The sequence below is a fragment of the Mastigoproctus giganteus genome, chromosome 7, assembly GCF_048544385.1.
Source record: "Mastigoproctus giganteus isolate SK-2022 chromosome 7, ASM4854438v1, whole genome shotgun sequence".
Taxonomy (NCBI): domain Eukaryota; kingdom Metazoa; phylum Arthropoda; class Arachnida; order Uropygi; family Thelyphonidae; genus Mastigoproctus; species Mastigoproctus giganteus.
Window position 1 is genome coordinate 12,415,155 of NC_143581.1, and position 17,657 is coordinate 12,432,811.

At 40.9% G+C, this 17,657-nt stretch overlaps 1 protein-coding gene across 1 annotated transcript in view; it reads right to left on the reverse strand.

Annotated features, from left to right (window-relative positions):
- Positions 1-3,712: 3,712 nt before the first annotated feature.
- Positions 3,713-17,657, reverse strand: part of LOC150082525 (uncharacterized) — a 29,814-nt gene continuing 15,869 nt past the window's right edge. Inside the window, exons 3-4 of the mRNA XM_090378663.1 lie at positions 14,466-14,606; positions 3,713-4,103 (exon numbers count right to left, since the gene is read on the reverse strand). Of these exons, the coding sequence (XP_090234789.1) occupies positions 3,784-4,103; positions 14,466-14,606 (461 nt within the window). The 3' untranslated portion in view covers positions 3,713-3,783. The remainder of the gene's footprint in view (positions 4,104-14,465; positions 14,607-17,657) is intronic.

A 17,657-nucleotide genomic window follows, 5' to 3' on the forward strand; every position in this document is an offset into this window, starting at 1 on the left:
TTATTCTGAGCTCATTGGTGAATCGATAGAATGTGTTCGATTCTCTGTAGGTGTAGGTGTAGGTGTAGGTGTAGGCTGCGCAACTGAAACTCTCCTTGTTATATTTAGGAGATAAATTAAATTATTCTTTAAGTTATCCTCCTTTGAGTTTTAATAAAATTGAAACAATATTTGATTTTTATCTTAGCATTAGCATTAGCATTAGCATTAGTAGGGGCATTTGATGCAAGAAAGCAAGCTTATGCAGCATCAGCCAAAAAAAAAAATAAAGTAAAATAAATAAATAAAAAATAACCACTTCCACTTCACCCCTCTGTTCGTTCGAAATACCTGTCCAGCTGAACCTTAAATTTATTTAGGCTATCAACTTCCACGACAAGGGATGGACGTCTGTTCCACAAACCAACTACCCACTGGCTAAAGGCAAATTTCCGCACATCTATCCTACATCTGTCTTTCCTCAATTTGAATTTATGCCCTCTCAGGTGATTATTCTGAGCAAGTGGAAGAATCCCATCAGCATTGAGCATGCTCAAACCATTCAGGGCTTTGTACAACTCTATCAGATCACCTCGCTGGTGCCTAGTCTCCAGACACTGTAATTCGCAAAACTTAAGCCTTTCTACGTAAGAGAACCCCTTTGTTCCATTCACTAATCTTGTTGCCCTTCTCTGTACTCGTTCCAGCAGCTCTACATCCTTCTTGAAATGAGGCCTCCAGGCCTGTATACAGTACTCTAGGTGTGGCCTGACCATTGCCTTATACAAGGGAATAATCACCTCCTTATCCCTGCTAGAAAAATTCCTATATATCATTGACAATACACCATGAGCTACTCTTGCAGCCCGTCTGCACTGCTCAGAGAACTTCATATCTGCCTGCACAACCGCCCCCAGGTCCCTTTCATTTTCTACCACTGTCAGTGTAGTACCACAGAGTTGATACGTTGCACTGGGGTTGCTGTGTCCCATATGTAGTACTTTACATTTGTCAATGTTAAACTTCATTTGCCACCTCTCAGCCCATCTGCTCAACCTTTCCAGATCCTGTTGCAGCAGCATAGTGTCAGTAGTGTCCTTGACAACCCTGCCAACCTTTGTATCGTCTGCAAACTTGGACATTAAGCTTGATATACCATCATCAATATCATTTATAAATACAGAAAGCAATAAAGGACCCATTACTGAACCCTGAGGGACTCCACTAATAACATTAGTCCACGATGAGCAGTGTCCATTGATTACCACTCTCTGTCTTCTCCCCCTCAACCACCCCTTTCAGCAATTTGCCTCCAATGCCACACTGCTCCAATTTGTGCAGCAGTCTTCCATGTGCAACAGTATCAAAAGCCTTTCTAAGATCCAAGTATATAATATCAAAGTTATTACCTGCATCCAGTTCTTTTGTGACTGCATCATAGTATCCAATCAAATTGGTCAGGCAAGACTTCCCCTTAACAAAACCATGCTGTGTCCGAGCTATAACTGAAGTCTTGTCTAGATGATCCTGCAGTGCTTCTTTAACCAGTGCCTCCATTAATTTTCCGGGAACAGAAGTTAAACTCACAGGTCTATAATTACTTGTGTCAGCCTTTGATCCTCCTTTGTGAATTGGGGTCACATTTGCACATCTCCAGTCTGTGCGTACCTCCCCTGAGTCCAAGGAAGCTCTCATAATTATGGCTAAGGGTTTGCTTACTTCCTCTGCTGCCTCCTTTAATATAACTGGATATATCCCATCCACCCCAGGTGCCTTTCTTGTGTTTATCTTCAACAATTTCTCCTCCACTTTACTCTCAGTTATTACAAGATTCTGTAGCTTACTGCTAGAGTTGAAAACACCTCTGGCATTCCCCTCGCTGAATAACTCCTCATGTGTGAATGTCGATGCAAAATATTCATTTAGTTTGTTAGCTACCTGAGCAGGGTCATCAACAGTTGACCCATCGATATCAAGTGGACCAATCTGCTTCATCCCCTTCCTTCTAGAGTTTACATAAGTAAAGAACTCTTTGCTGTTTTTCTTCGCATCCCTTGCCAAGGATCTCTCTTAATCTGCCTTCGCCTGCCTAACCTCCTTTGTAACTTGGTTACAGATCAACTTGTATCTATCATTGGCTTTTGTGTCACGTGTTAATTTATATGTATCCCATGCATTTTTCTTCTCTGCCATATGTCTCATTAGTTCATCTGACATCCATTTAGGCCTAAACCTTGAACAATATTTCTTAGTTGGTATGTAAAGCCAAGATAAGTTCTTTGAATGCTTCCCATTTTGAATTTGCTGTTGGTAACATCATCAGTTGGTCCCACTGTATAGAATTTAAATACTGTCTCAGTCCATCGTAGTCGCCTTTACGGAAGCAATAACCCTTCCCTTTACCCCTAATGGTAGTTACCTCTTTGAGTAAATCCCACTTCAGCACACTGTGATCACTGCCACCTAGTGGTTCATTTATCTGCAGATTCATAATGCATGAAGAATCACTGCTGATAATCAAATCAAGAGTATTACTCCCTCTAGTTGCCTCCCGAACATCCTGATGTAGAAAACAATCATCCAATAAATCCACAAAAGCCTTGCTAGTGTGTGAGTGACCAGTCCCCAAATTCCAGTCAATATCTGGGAAATTAAAATCTCCCATTATAAGACTCTCTGATTTACTGGCCCACTCTATTTCCCTGTACAGTTTCTTATTATACTCATCAGAGTCATTATACAAAAATCTGAGTCATTATACTCATCAAAGTCATCTTGTACAAAACTATTTATTTGACTAAAACAACAATTATATCTCCAGTTCATCTTAATAAATAATTAATATTCTTGTAGAATCACTTTCACACAGAACAAGAAATTTTTCTTACAATAATATGTTCAGTATCATGAACCAGAACAGCTACATCTATACACTGACCCACCATTAGTATACGCACACCTTCCATTGATAGTAGAGCACATCTTGCCCAAGCATGTGTCAGATAAACCGAGCTTCATTCATATCCACACTATATTACCAAAAGTATTGGGACATCCCGGTATTCTACCTCTTTGACAAACATCATATACTCAATCTGTTGTTGTGTGTGAAAAAAAAAATAAAATAAATATAAACAAATTTGTTTGTATTGTCTATATTTACAATAATTACATTTGTTTCTGGCATATTGATGACAAAAAACAAAAAGTGCAGTTTGCACTTCGTAGGCGCATGAACACAATCGATCTAATATCTGTTTAAATTAAATATTAACATTTTGTTGGTAGACAGATGAAATACGTTTTGACACGAACATTTATTTATTTGTTTTTTAAATAAAAGTATTTAGAAAAGGCTGGATGAAAGTCCACCTGTTCAACTAGCCGATTCGTCATCCCATTGGAATGATAACTGAGATCACAGTAGCGGTATGGACACAGATTATCAACTGGTAACTCTAACCTTTACGTGAATACAACGTTGTATTTCTTACTTTTTTTTTAATGTCTTTAAATTAGCGTTTATTAAACTAATCATCTTTGGTAATCTCTTGAAACCTTAATCATATACGTTGTTCAGCATGAACGAATACCACTTTTAAATATCCAATGCTTTCACTAACTTTTTTGGAGGCCCTCTCGGATCCTCTCTAGACCCTGAAAAATTCCTTTTATTTGGTCATTGTTAATATTCAAATGAAAGACCTGTTGGAAGTCAAATTCTTCCCATCTTGAAGTCTGGATACCGTGCCTTAGCGGGAGCACATTTCAAGAACTTCAAACGAAACTGACTTGGGTGTTTGTTCACAGAACATTAAGTGGTGGGCATGAATATTGTGGGGCCCTTAATGCTTCTTCGTAGGACGGAGGCCTTTCGCAGCTGTAGGCAGTGTTGGTGTACGAAGAATTAAGGTCAGCACGGCATATCGAAGATGGGGTTGGAGGCGCTTCTACAACTGATGGACGTCTTCGATTGCGAAATGAAGAGAAGAGGAATCCCCTTGGCCTACGAGGGGTTGGGATGAGTAGGAACAAGAGGATGAGAAGTAGCATGAGAACGGCAAAGAGAAGACCAATGTAGCTGGCTGCACCGAAAGACTGTTGCTTGATGTGAAAAGAGTAACCTGTAAGAAATTTTCATTATTAGAACGATAATTCTTAAAAAAATAAACTGACAGAGCTATTTTATAAAAAGGTAATACCAACTCAACTCTATATATATGCAATTAATATAACCCCCACCCTCTTGTGCAGGAATGGGCTGATCTCTGACGCAGGAATGGACTGGTGTGTAATGCTGGTGAAGGCTCGAAATCGGGAACGGTTGATGTAAGATTGTAGATCGTACAGGTGGTTTTTGAGTGATAAAGAATGGGTCAGCGTCGAGATCTTCCCGACTTCGACCGTGAAACGATTGTAAGTGGAAGATGTCCCATAAGGATTTGCACAGAGTAAGGCAGTTATCCCAACCCCTGTAAAATCATCTACCCACACATTACCAAGCGTGCAATGCAAGACCAACACTTGCATTGCACGCTTGCTCAACAATCTCCCGTCCTTGCCTGATACGAGTGCCATAGGTTGATATTGGAACAGGAAGCCGTGTACCAGAAATAAGAGTTGTCCCTATCGTATAATTTTTATCGTATAAGTTTTGAGTTTAGTTCCTCTAAACTCAAAACGAGCAAGGCCATCCATCCAGTACAACCATAGGTTAGTACCGAGACATGGACTATAGCTGGACATTAGCTCCTATGGCTGTCAGGGGTGCTCTCGCTTACTGCGAAACATAAGAAATTGCGCCATACATGATCACGTCAATACCAACACTCGACCACTGACGTGTGGAAATCTGTCGCCTGGTGAGATGAATCCCGTTTTCAACTCTAACATGCTGATGGACGGATCCGCATTTGGAGAAAGCAACATAAGGCCATGGCACTTGGCTCAGGAACACCTACTTTTCTACCTCGCCGACTAAGTCCACCCCTTCATGGTGACAGTGTATCTAGACAACTCCGTCTATCATCAAGACAACGCGCATTCCACAAGGCCCGGCAGGTGGCTAACTGGTTTCAAGAACGTGGCAATGAATTTATCATCCTCCCATGGCTGCCCAACTCAGCTGACCTGAACCCAATTTGAGCATGTTTGGAACCTACTGGAAAAGGACATTCGATACTACGAACGTCCATCTGACAATGTGCATTATTGGACACACATTGTCACATTGTGCAACGCATGGGTACCACTACCACAGGACACCCTGCAACACCTTGCTTGTGGAATCCATACTAAAATGTTTACGGCTGTATCACTAGCAAAAGGGGGACCCCACGAGATAGGGGCATCAGCGACTAAGACTATTAGGCCATAGGCATTATGTCTATAAATTGCTTGTTCTGTGATCGATTTACCTGTTTGTTGGACGAGACTCAAGTTTCCGAGAGAAAACCATAGCAACCCACTCTCATGAGATTTTGGCTGTTGGGGTTCTTCTTTTCGGAGGCTCAGTAGTTAGGCCGAGGGAGGTAATCTTAGGGTTGTCTATAATTCCCTGAACCTCATCACTTGACTCCGTTTCGATAGCAATTCCAGTGCTTCGCATATTCCTGATCGATCTAATTCTCGTTCTTCCAAAATCTTCTTTTATTGTGTCCATAATTTTGGTCTTTATCTCTTCGCTTGTCATTTTGTTTTATTTTCTTTAGGGCGCAAGATTACAAAGTTTGGTTGTTTAATTAAAGTTTTCTTTTTGTCTTGTTCCACACCAGCTGCGGTAGTAGGAGCATTTGCTGGTGTCCTCAGCGTAGGGTCCCGTTAGGGGCCCTGCGGCCAAGAAGCCAAAGAAACAACAGAAATCAACACAGTACTTTACACATACAACATGCCACACACATTTCTGGCATTTACAGCGTCCTGTATACTTCACAAGAGTACAGATGGTGCAGTTGTGGGAGACCACAGGTGGCGCTTACCCTAAACACTATGCCACTTTGTTCTCGGCGCTTTTTTAACTCGGCTGAGTTAGTCGGTCTCAGGCGTAGATAGCAAGCTTTTTTCCCAAGAATCTGGGGTTTTTCGTCCAGCAAAACAGACAAATCGACCATAGAACACATGCAATTAACAGACATAAGATACAGAGCAAGGCAGATGAATTTCATTATTCGGGTGGCCTAAAAATAATAGTTTTTTTTTTTTTTTGTCCTCAGCGCTTGTGCATAGTGGGGGCAGCTGTGGCATTTGATTTGCCCCACATTCCTTTTAGCATTAGCATTAGTAGAGGCATTTGATGCAAGAAAGCAAGCTTATGCAGCATCAGCCAAAAAAAAAAAAAAAAAAAAAAAACCCCTTCCACTTCACTCCTCTGTTCGTTCAAAATACCTGTCCAGCTCAGCCTTAAACTTATTTAGGCTATCAACCTCCACTACAAGGGATGGAAGTCTGTTCCACCAACCAACCACCCGCTGGCTAAAGGCAAATTTCCGCACGTCTATCCTACATCTGTCTTTCCTCAATTTGAATTTATGCCCTCTCAGGTGATTATTCTGAGCGAGAGGAAGAATCCCATCAGAATTGAGCATGCTCAAACCATTCAAAGCCTTATACACTTCTATCAGATCACCTCGCTGGTGCCTAGTCTCCAGACACTGTAATTTGCAAAACTTAAGCCTTTCTTCGTAAGAGCAACCCTTTGTTCCATTCACTAATCTTGTTGCCCTTCTCTGTACTCGTTCCAGCAGCTCTACATCCTTCTTGAAATGAGGCCTCCAGACCTGTATACAGTACTCTAGGTGTGGCCTGACCATTAGCATTAGCATTAGCATTAGTAGAGGCATATGATGCAAGAAAGCAAGCTTATTCAGCATCAGCCAAAAAAAAAAAAAAAAACACACACCACTCCCATTTCACCCCTCCGTTCGTTCGAAATACCTGTCCAGTTGAGCTTTAAATTTGTTTAGGCTATCAACTTCAACAACAAGTGATGGAAGTCGGTTCCACCAACCAACCACCCGCTGGCCAAAGGAAAATTTCCGCACATCTATCCGACATCCGTCGTTCCTCAATTTGAATTTATGCCCTCTGAGGTGATTATTCTGAGCAAGATGAAGAATCACATTGGCATTGAGCATGCTCAAACCATTCAAACCCTTATACACCTCTATCAGATCACCTCGCCGGTGCCTAGTCTCCAGACTCTGTAATTTGCAAAACTTAAGCCTTTCTTCGTAAGAGCAACCCTTTGTTCCATTCACTAATCTTGTTGCCCTTCTCTGCCCGTTCCAGCAGCTCTACATCCTTCTTGAAATGAGGCCTCCAGACCTGTATACAGTACTCAAGATGTGGCCTAACCATTGCCTTATACAAGGGAATAATCACCTCCTTATCCCTGCTAGAAAAATTCCTGTATATCATTGACAAGACACCATGAGCTACTCTTGCAGCTCGTCTGCACTGCTCAGAGAACTTCATATCTGCCTGCACAATTACCCCCAGGTCCTTTTCATTCTCCACCACTGTCAGTGTAGTACCGCAGAGTTGAAACGTTGCTCTGGGGTTACTGTTTCCCATATGTAGTACTTTACATTTGTCAATGTTAAACTTCATTTGCCACCTCTCAGCCCATCTGTTCAACCTTTCCAGATCCTGTTGCAGCAGCATAGCGTCAGTAGTGTCCTTAACAACCCTGCCAACCTTTGTATCATCTGCAAACTTGGACATTAAACTTGATATCCCATCATCAATATCATTCATAAACACCAAAAACAACAACGGACCCAACACTGAACCCTGAGGAACTCCACTAATAACATTAGTCCACGTTGAGCAGTGTCCATTGATTACCACTCTCTGTCTTCTGCCACTCAACCATCCCCTTATCCATAGCAGCAATTTGCCTCCAATGCCACACTGCTCCAATTTGTGCAGCAGTCTTCCATGTGCAACAGTATCAAAAGCCTTTCTAAGATCCAACCAAGTATATAATATTAAAGTTATTCCCTGCATCCAGTTCTTTTGTGACTACATCATAGTATCCAATCAAATTGGTCAGGCAAGACCTGCCCTTAACAAAACCATGCTGCGTCTGAGCTATAACTGAATTCTTGTCTAGATGATCCTGCAGTGCTTCTTTAACCAGTGCCTCCATTAATTTACCTGTAACAGAAGTTAAACTAACAGGTCTATAATTACTTGTGTCAGCCTTTGATCCTCCTTTGTGAATTGGGGTTACATTTGCACATCTCCAGTCTATGGGTATCTCCCCTGAGTCCAAAGAAGCTCTCATAATTATGGCTAAGGGTTTGCTTACATCCTTTGCTGCCTCCTTTAATATAACTGGTTAGATCCCATCCACCCCAGGTGCCTTTTTTATGTTTATCCTCAACAATCTCTAATCCACTTTTCTCTCAGTTATTACAAAATCATCCAGCTCACTGCCAATGTTTACTTTACCTACATCATTCTCCTTCCTGAATGACTCCTCATGCGTGAATGTAGATGCAAAATACTCGTTTAGATTGTTAGCCACATGAGCAGGATCCTCAACTGTTGAACCATCAATATCCAGTGGACCAATCTGATTCATCCCTTTCCTTCTTGAGTTTAAATATGTAAAGAACTCTTTTCTGTTTTTCTTTGCATCCTTTGCCAAGGATTTTACGTAGTCTGCCTTTGCCTGCCTAATCTCCTTTGTGACTTGGTTACAGACCAACTTATATCTATCATAGGCTTCCATGTCACCCATTAATTTGTATGTATCCCATGCATTTTTCTTCTCTGCCACATGTCTCATTAGTTCATCTGACAACCATTTAGGCCTAAACCTTGAACAATATTTCTTAGTTGGTATGTAAAGCCTGGTAGCCTCCAAGATTAGTTCCTTGAATGCTTGAATGACCATTGCCTTATACAAGAGAATAATCACCTCCTTATCCCTACTGGAAAAATTCCTGTATATCATTGACAATACTCCATGAGCTACTCTTGCAGCCCGTCTGCACTGCTCAGATAACTTCATATCTGCCTGCACAACCACCCCCAAGTCCCTTTCATTCTCTACCACTGTCAGTGTAGTACCACAGAGTTGATACGTTGCTCTGGGGTTGCTGTTTCCCATGTGTAGTACTTTACATTTGTCAATGTTAAACTTCATTTGCCACCTCTCAGCCCATCTGCTCAACCTTTCCAGATCCTGTTGCAGCAGCATAGTGTCAGTAGTGTCCTTGACAACCCTGCCAACCTTTGTATCGGCTGCAAACTTGGACATTAAGCTTGATATACCATCATCAATATCATTTATAAATACAGAAAACAATAATGGACCCAACACTGAGCCCTGAGGGACTCCACTAATAACATTAGTCCACAATGAGCAGTGTCCATTGATTACCACTCTCTGTCTTCTCCCTCTCAACCACCCCTTTATCCATAGCAGCAATTTGCCTCCAATGTCACACTGCTCCAATTTGTGTAGCAGTCTTCCATGTGCAACAGTATCAAAAGCCTTTCTAAGATCCAAGTATATAATATCAAAGCTATTCCCTGCATCCAGTTTTTTGGCGGTTGCCCTTTCACTTTCCAGATAGGTGTCAGAGAGAGAGAGAGAGAGAAGGGCTTCCATTTTATTAATCGAGCCCAAATCGTAGAGACTCGGTTTGGGTGATCCTTGAAAATGTTTTCCAAGGCCGTCTTAAGAAATAGGGTTTGCTCATGTAAGATACCCTGGGAGAGGGTAGGATCCAATGGCTGGTCCTGTTGCCGTTCGTCGCAGGGGTCTTTCTTTTGGGATATGGTGATGTCCTGCAGTTCCTTTCTCTCAGTCTGGGAACAAGTTTCCCTCTGACCCAGGAACGGTCCGCTTGCAGTTTTTCCAAATTGCTTGGGGGGGGGGGGGGGCTGGTCGGGCGCTCTCCACCTCCTCCATCTGGTCGTCATTCTGACACTGGAGGAAGGTTGTTTGGAATGAGGCAAATGATGCCAACCACAAGTCCGTGGCTTAATTAGGAGGCTCACAATGAGTTATGCAAATTTAGGCTACCCCCACTCTGTCACTTGAGGGGGGGTAAACCGAGTATAAAAATTCTCCTAAAAGAACGGGGGTTATTTTCTTAGGGGGGTTGTGATGGTGACGAAAACTGTAGTGACATCAGAAATACTGTAGGTTGGATAGTTATGGAGATGTGTCTTTATGGTAGAGAGTTTATGGTAGAGGGGGAATACAAAATTTTTATTTTTAAGACAAAGCCTGCAATAATTCGGCACAAAATGATGGAGCGTTCTTGCAGCTCGGGCTTGGCACAAGTTGGGGCACCTCCCCAGTCAAGAGCTGGATCCAAACTCTATGGTCACCCTCTCTATTTCCTTGTCGCCAGCAGCATGGTGACCTGTCTGATGACAGAAGGAACAGATAATAAACGCTTGTATTCAACTTAATATCCCAAATAAACAAAAGTTTCTCACCCAAAGAATCCACTGATGTTTGAGGACCTGTTGATACACTTTCCTGTAATAGAAACACTTTAAACCACATATTTTAATCCAAAATCGCGGGGCGAGGAAACAACGTGACCACTCATAACGGCAGCCATATTGGCGATCTGATGTTTAGGTAGGTGGTAGACGTCAGAGTGCCCGTCACATGGATGACTGGACCCTAGTATTCCAGCAGAACATCGCTCAAAGCATGATCCCGCACCCACAACACGGTACCAGCATAATCCTACTCCAGACTGGGGTTTGCATCATAGTTTTGGTTGCTATAATTTCCTGCACATTAGGAATTACAGTACGATGTGGGTAATGCATTTATTCTATCCCTGTTGAGGTTTGCAATGGTGGTGCAATGTTCTGGTCTGGCCTGTCATGGGTGTGATAAACCCGTCTGGGGTTAATAACTGCCTGTGCAAATCGTGTGAAGGCTGCAATAGATGTTTCATCGTTTATGAGGATGTGCTCTTGTTGGCAGGGGTTGGATTGTATCTCGGTGAAGAGTAGTAGGCGGTAATCATCATATGAGGGGGCACTCGTACATGACGTGGACCCAGGACTCCTCATCTCCACAGTGGCAGAAAGGATTGTTTTCGATATTGAGCGCTGTTAACTTTTGCTGGAATGCGCCGTGCCCAGTAAGCAAAAAGGTTGCCTGCAGTCCAGGTGATTACCAGGGAGAAGGCTTGGGATAGGTAAGGGCGATTGTGGGGAAGAACTTCTTAGTTATTTCTCCTTTATTTGTTGCATTCCAGGACTCCTGCCATACAAGCTGCAGGTGGCTGGCGACACGCCTTTTTTCTTGCTTATAGTCATTTGTGAGGTCCAGATGCAGATCCAGTAGTTGGGTGGGAATACCTTTCTTGAGGCGCTGGTAGAGGCCTCTTTTCAGTACTTCCAGGTAGAGGGGGCATGAATCCTGCGATGACTTGGAGCGCAGGGATGCTCACTGTGCGGCACGCCCTGGTAACAGACAGAAGCATAAATCGCTGAATTGAATCGAGTTCACACCTGTTCCGCTCAAGTGTTGCTCTAGTGCACCATATGGAAGCCCCATAGCTGACACTCGGTACGAATACCGCTTTGTAGATTAGAGAGAGGGCCTTGTGCTTCAGACCCCAGTCAGCCCGGCTTATTCTTCTGATCATGGCTGCATATTTTCTTATTTTAATGGCAAGGTACTTCAGGTGAAGATGAAAGGTGAAGGTTGGATCTATGTGGAGGCCTAGGTATTTAACTTCAGTATATAATCTGATTGGTATGTTGTTTATCTTCATGACTGGGGGCCTGTGGATTTGAAGTTTCCCTTTCAACAGGATGGACTTCGTTTTTTCACCCGAGATAGATAGTTGGTGCAGTGAGGCCCAATTCTGTAGCCGTCCGAGAGCTCGATTTGCTTTCAATTCCAGTCCATCTCTTGTGTCAGAGGGTATTACAAGAGCAAGGTCTTCAGCGAAGGCCAAGGGTAAGACCCCGCCGAGATCCATCCCCAGGAACTCGTCCAGACAATTGACCACAGGAATGGTCCTAAAAATGCACCACGTGGAATGGCCCACATGGTGCAACAGGAAACGTGATTCATCGGGGACCAGACGACCTTCTTCCAATCACTCAAGGTCCAGTTTCGATGCTCGAGTGCCCATTGTAGGCGTGGAGATAGGTGAAACCCCCTGGTGACGTCAGACAACTAACACACTTTACTTTACCGATCTCGGCTTGTCCCCTCCTCTCCCTGCCAAACCCACTTTTCCTCTAGTGAGGCATGGGTATTTAGGAGAATTAAGGGGAATTTAGGGGCCACCTTCTCTATCGGTCACTTTCTTCTTCTTCTACTACCCTACAGCCTTCCTTCTCCCCACCCAAATCTGTCTATCTTCACAGCACCCAGCCCCACATGTCAAAATTGTAACTACACCAAAATTGTTTGCCCGACTCTTTTCGGCCAAAAATAAAACTCATCCAGCATACAATCCCTTCGCGCTCTTAAAGCAAATCTCTATGACCAAACAAAAGCATCAACAGCGATTAAAACAATTTTTTTTATTTTAGGTCCTAACCACTGAAATCTGAGGAAAATAGGTGGCAGGACTTGCCAGAGTACTGATTCCTTACTGATAACATCTGGCTAGCCTCCTCGTAGTATGGGCAACGTTGGGTCCCATCAGGGACCCGATGACCAATAAGCCAGACGAACAATGGGCACAACAGACTACACCATGCAAGATCCATACACTTTAAATCTCTGACTTGACAGGGTATTGTCACTCGATACAAAAACTATTATTTTTAGGCCACCCGAATAATGAAATTCATCTGCCGTGCTGTGTATCTTATGTCTGTTAATTGCGTGTGTTCTATAGTCGATTTGTCTGTTTTGCTGGACGAAAAACCCCAGATTCTGGGGGGGAAACATTGCTATCTACGCCTGAGACCGACTAACTCAGCCACGGAGTGAAATTCGCCATGGAGTTCAGTGGCTGAATAATCAGCTACGAGTTCGAATCCCGTCATCGACCGAATTCGAACCCGGGCCTTTTCTACCTGGTGTGGGGAGGACGGTGATGATACCACTGTGCTATCCACGCAGACTGTCACTCGATACATTTTTTTTTTCATTTATTTACACACTCAAACATTATGAGTCTTATATGAGTCTCAAATAATATTATTACAATCTCAAGAAACATATAATAATTTATATAAAATTTTATGTACATTTTCATTTTCATTATCCTAGCATATATATATTTTTTGTTCAGAATACCGCGGAGATGGGAGAAATCCCAGGAACCTCTAGACCCTCAACATACCAAATACGAAATGCCTATTGTAGGTGCTGTCGCCGGTGAACCGTGGTTAACATGGGCATTGGGAGCAGCCTGTGGCTATGCAGCCCCCTTTTCAGCAGTGTTTGATGTACTGTGTGTTGTGACACATTACTCCACCAGCATTCCAATTACCGGCGAGTTGTGACACAACCCCCCTTCTGTTGCCACATGCCATCCGGGAGAGCATTCGCTCACCTCGAGCATCGATGAGCCGTGGTCGTACAACACCTCGCCGGCGGTTTGTGGGTTTTTCCTTCTCGGACCACTTTCGTTAGGTACTAACCACGGCTGACCGTGAGCATCCCACCAGCCGTGGCGTTTCGGATATGCTCTGACCCAGTCGTCTGGCCATTACAATTTGGCCTTTGTCAAACTTACTTAAGTCCGCTGCCTTTAACATCTGAAGAACAAGAGTAACACTGATTAACGGAGCTCAGTATCAGGTGTTTTTTATACAGTGTCCCGACCTGCGTACTCGTCGTAGTTCACCTGCAGTTATTTCGATTTGCATAACGACTCATTAGTCATAATGTTTTGGCTCACCGGTGTAACACATCAACCATTATAGTAACAATTATATAGAGGATTTTTTCTAGCAGGGATAAGGAGGTGATTAGGCCTCATTTTAGGAAAGATGTAGAGCTGCTGGAACAAGTACAGAGAAGGGAAACGATATTGATCAATGGAACAAAGAATTGCTCTCACGAAGAAAGAGCTGCAAATTGCAGTGTCTGGAGATTACGCACCTTCGAGTTGATCTGATTGAGGTGTATAAAGCCTTGACTGGTTTGAGCAAGCTCAATGCTGATGGGATTCTTCCTCTTGCCCAAATTAATCGCCTGAGGGGATCATAAATTCAAATTTAGGAAAGATAATTGTAGAATAGATGTGCGGAAATTTGCCTTTAGTCAGCGGGTGGTTGATTGCTAGAACAAACTTCCATCTGTAGTTATAGAAGTTCAGCTTAAATAAATTCAAGGCAGAACCAGACAAACATTTGGAGTGAATGGATGGGTGAAATGGGAAGAGTTTTTTTTTTTTTAATTTTGTTTATGCTGTATAGCTTGCTTTCTTGCATCATATGTCTCTACTAATGCAAATAGTAAAAAAATATATAATAATCGATTGTGCTACCAGTGCACCAGGGAGGGGCGCATTTTATCTACTCACCACTGCAACGAGCTCGACCCATAGTAGATTCATCACTTAGATCACCACAATTGTTATGCCCATTGCATAGCAATATCCTAGAGATACAGGCGCCGTTTTCACAGTAAAAGTTGTCGTCATCCGGGCACGTTCCATTTTCACCTGCAAGAAACAAAAAATGTAATACATCACCATAAAAGTCCAGATTTATCACCATATAAAAATCTTCTTGCAATTCAATAATAACACTTCATTAAAACATAAAAAATATCCTTTAATTGCGGAAATTCCAATTTCCTCATCGTGCTAAGGTGTTGGTTTGATGGCGTCACCACAACGTATTCCATCAATTAGTTTACCAAAATAACTCTCGGTACTTTGTGGGCGGTGCCACAAAAGCAGTTATAGCATATGCCAACGGACAATGTTCTCGTATAGAATAATAATATGGCTCCTGTCTTTCTACCGGTGCAAATTATCAAAACATATTATTATCAGTTAAGAATGCGTTGTAGATTATAGGTTTGAGTAAAATGAATATTGCAACAACATTTTGCAATAAATCGTAACTTTTGTGACGCAATAAATTAATAATTACTGTCTTTAAATATCTTTGTTTTCCTGGAGATAAAGATTTAAAAATATAAAGAAATAATAATAAGAAGAAACTATAAATTGGATTGGATTCGCAGTAATTCTGATGTTACCACAGATTAGACTAAAATCACCAACGGAAGTTTGAAATCATTGTTCATTTCCGGTTTCTATGTAAAATTGGAACGGCAAGGAATATTATAATAATTATAGAAAGGTGTATAAGACACAACTATTTTATTAAAATTAGTTGCGTTGTATTTAATGATTATTATAATAATTTGATAAAATTATTTAGTTTCTTTGATGTCTTAGATAAATTTAAGTCGTAAATTATACGCTTGAGTAAAATGATATTTCATTGTTTCTTGCAACATGGTGCAATCGTTTTTGCGCAAAATATTACAGTACTGTATTTTCCTGTAGATGAAAGATAAGAAACCATAAATTGGTAAAACGGAAGTTTAAAGTCATTGTTCATTTCCGGTTTCTATTGGAAGTTGGCACTGCATGAATTTTATAATAACTATAGAAAGGTGTCTAAGGTAAAACTAATTTACAAAATTTATATTCTCTATATTTAATAACTATTATATAAATTTGATAAAATTATTTAGTTTCATTAATGTTTTAGATAAACTTTTATAAATGTCTTTAATTAAAAAAAATCTAAATAAAGTCTATCACGCTGCTATTGTTCTAAATAGGTGTTTTGATTATAGTTTTGGACGACGCCATTGGATTGACGCATGCGTAAAAGATAATAGTGAATACAATATAGTGTCGAAGAATCTTAGAGACTTAAAAGATTGTAACTGCTTTAATTAATATATATATTTATTGGTAAGAAAAAATATGAAATAAAAAAAATAAAATAATGGAAGAAGAAATGTATCAGGATTTTGTTTGGTTTGTTATTTTTTCTTGAATCAGAGCTTTGTGCTGTAACGTGAAATAGATGGCGCTAGTAATCATTCCACAGAAAAATCTCTAATTTTCTCAATAATTGGTTTATTAATGTATAAACTGGTTTATAATGTATAAACCATTTTCATTGATAAATACATTTAAATCAATCAAGTTTTAATACAAAAATGTACATATAATGTAGGCTATAGTTATAATTTATATAATGGGACAACAAATTTTAGTGTTATTGACGATAATCGTGGGAACAGAATTTTTTTTCTTGAAAAAACAAAACAGGTTTAGGAAAGGCTGAAGTTAGTTAACTTTCTGTCCGTATGAGAGAATAATTAAGAGCATACAAACTAGCACTAGTATTACTTATGAGAACAATATGTAGTGGTGAAACTACCATAGCGCTAGATATAACCTAAGAGGAAGGGGAGGACACAGCTAATATGGTATGGTTTTGGAGATCAAGTGGGGTTTACTCGGAAATCTCCTGAGTAGGGTACGAGAATTTATGTAATGAATGTTGTAACTTTGTTACATTTTGTCAATACGACCTTTACCAAAATGTTCAAGGGAAGTTGTTAAAATCTGGTAATGGTTTAAAGGTAAGGAGGATGGTTAACGAATAAAAGTAGGCTATTTTTGTTCAAAATGAATTAGATCAATTCCACAAAGGGTGTAAAAAATGGCACCTGAACTTTAATGCTTCTAAATATAAAGTTTTGCATCTTGGGAATAGAAATCCATGGGTTCCTTATAAGTTAGGCACCGAGAAGTTAAAAGTGGTTTAGGAGGAACATGGCCGACGTTGTAGTAATCAAAGCGTATTAATAATTCACAGAATAGGCGACTAAGGCTATATTGCTCCGTGCATATTGTCTGTAAATTATATGTACGAAAAACCCAAATTCCCGTGAGGAAAGACCCTCATCTGAGATAGATTAACTCAACCACATTGTGAAAAAGTCCCATAAAAATTCCTCCCGTCATTGAAGGGACTCGAACTTAAGTCTTTTCCACCAGGGGCTGATGCTGTATAAGCGTGTGGGGAGGACGACGATTCTACCAACTTAGGTAGAGTACCCACAAGGGCACTCTTTTGAAGATTATATACAATAAGAATTGAATTTTGGGGTGAATAAATCGATAAAAAAACGTAATTTTGTACATGTCTTTTAAACTCCATTCCCAGAACTTTTTTACCTTCGTACATATGCACATACGACTTATTTAAAGCCATGTAGGTGTATTCATCATGTAGACGTACAAGTACGACTTGTTAATGCACGAACGTTTAGAAACTATGAACTTAGGGGAAAGAAAAAGAAACTTGGATACCCTTTGGAGTGTAATAATTTGATTTAAGGCTCTTGACAACGCCTTGAATTTCTTTCGTTCATATGTAAAATGTGTAAAAAAATCTTGCAGTTGGACTTGACCTCTTGTGATTGCTGCATATTTATCAGCACGCCAGTTGGAAATACAAATTCCGCACTTGAACCATTGTCGATGCTCTGAATAAGCGAAGATGTAATCGGATGAGGTGGAGAAATTTCTTAGAATAACGAAGACTCATTAAACGAATCTCTGACTAACACCCAGTAGTAACACCAACAAAAAAATTCCTTACTAATGGAATATTTTTTCCTGTAAGGTCAGCAATGTTTTTGTTCCCTTTATTTCTCATAAAATTTACAACAG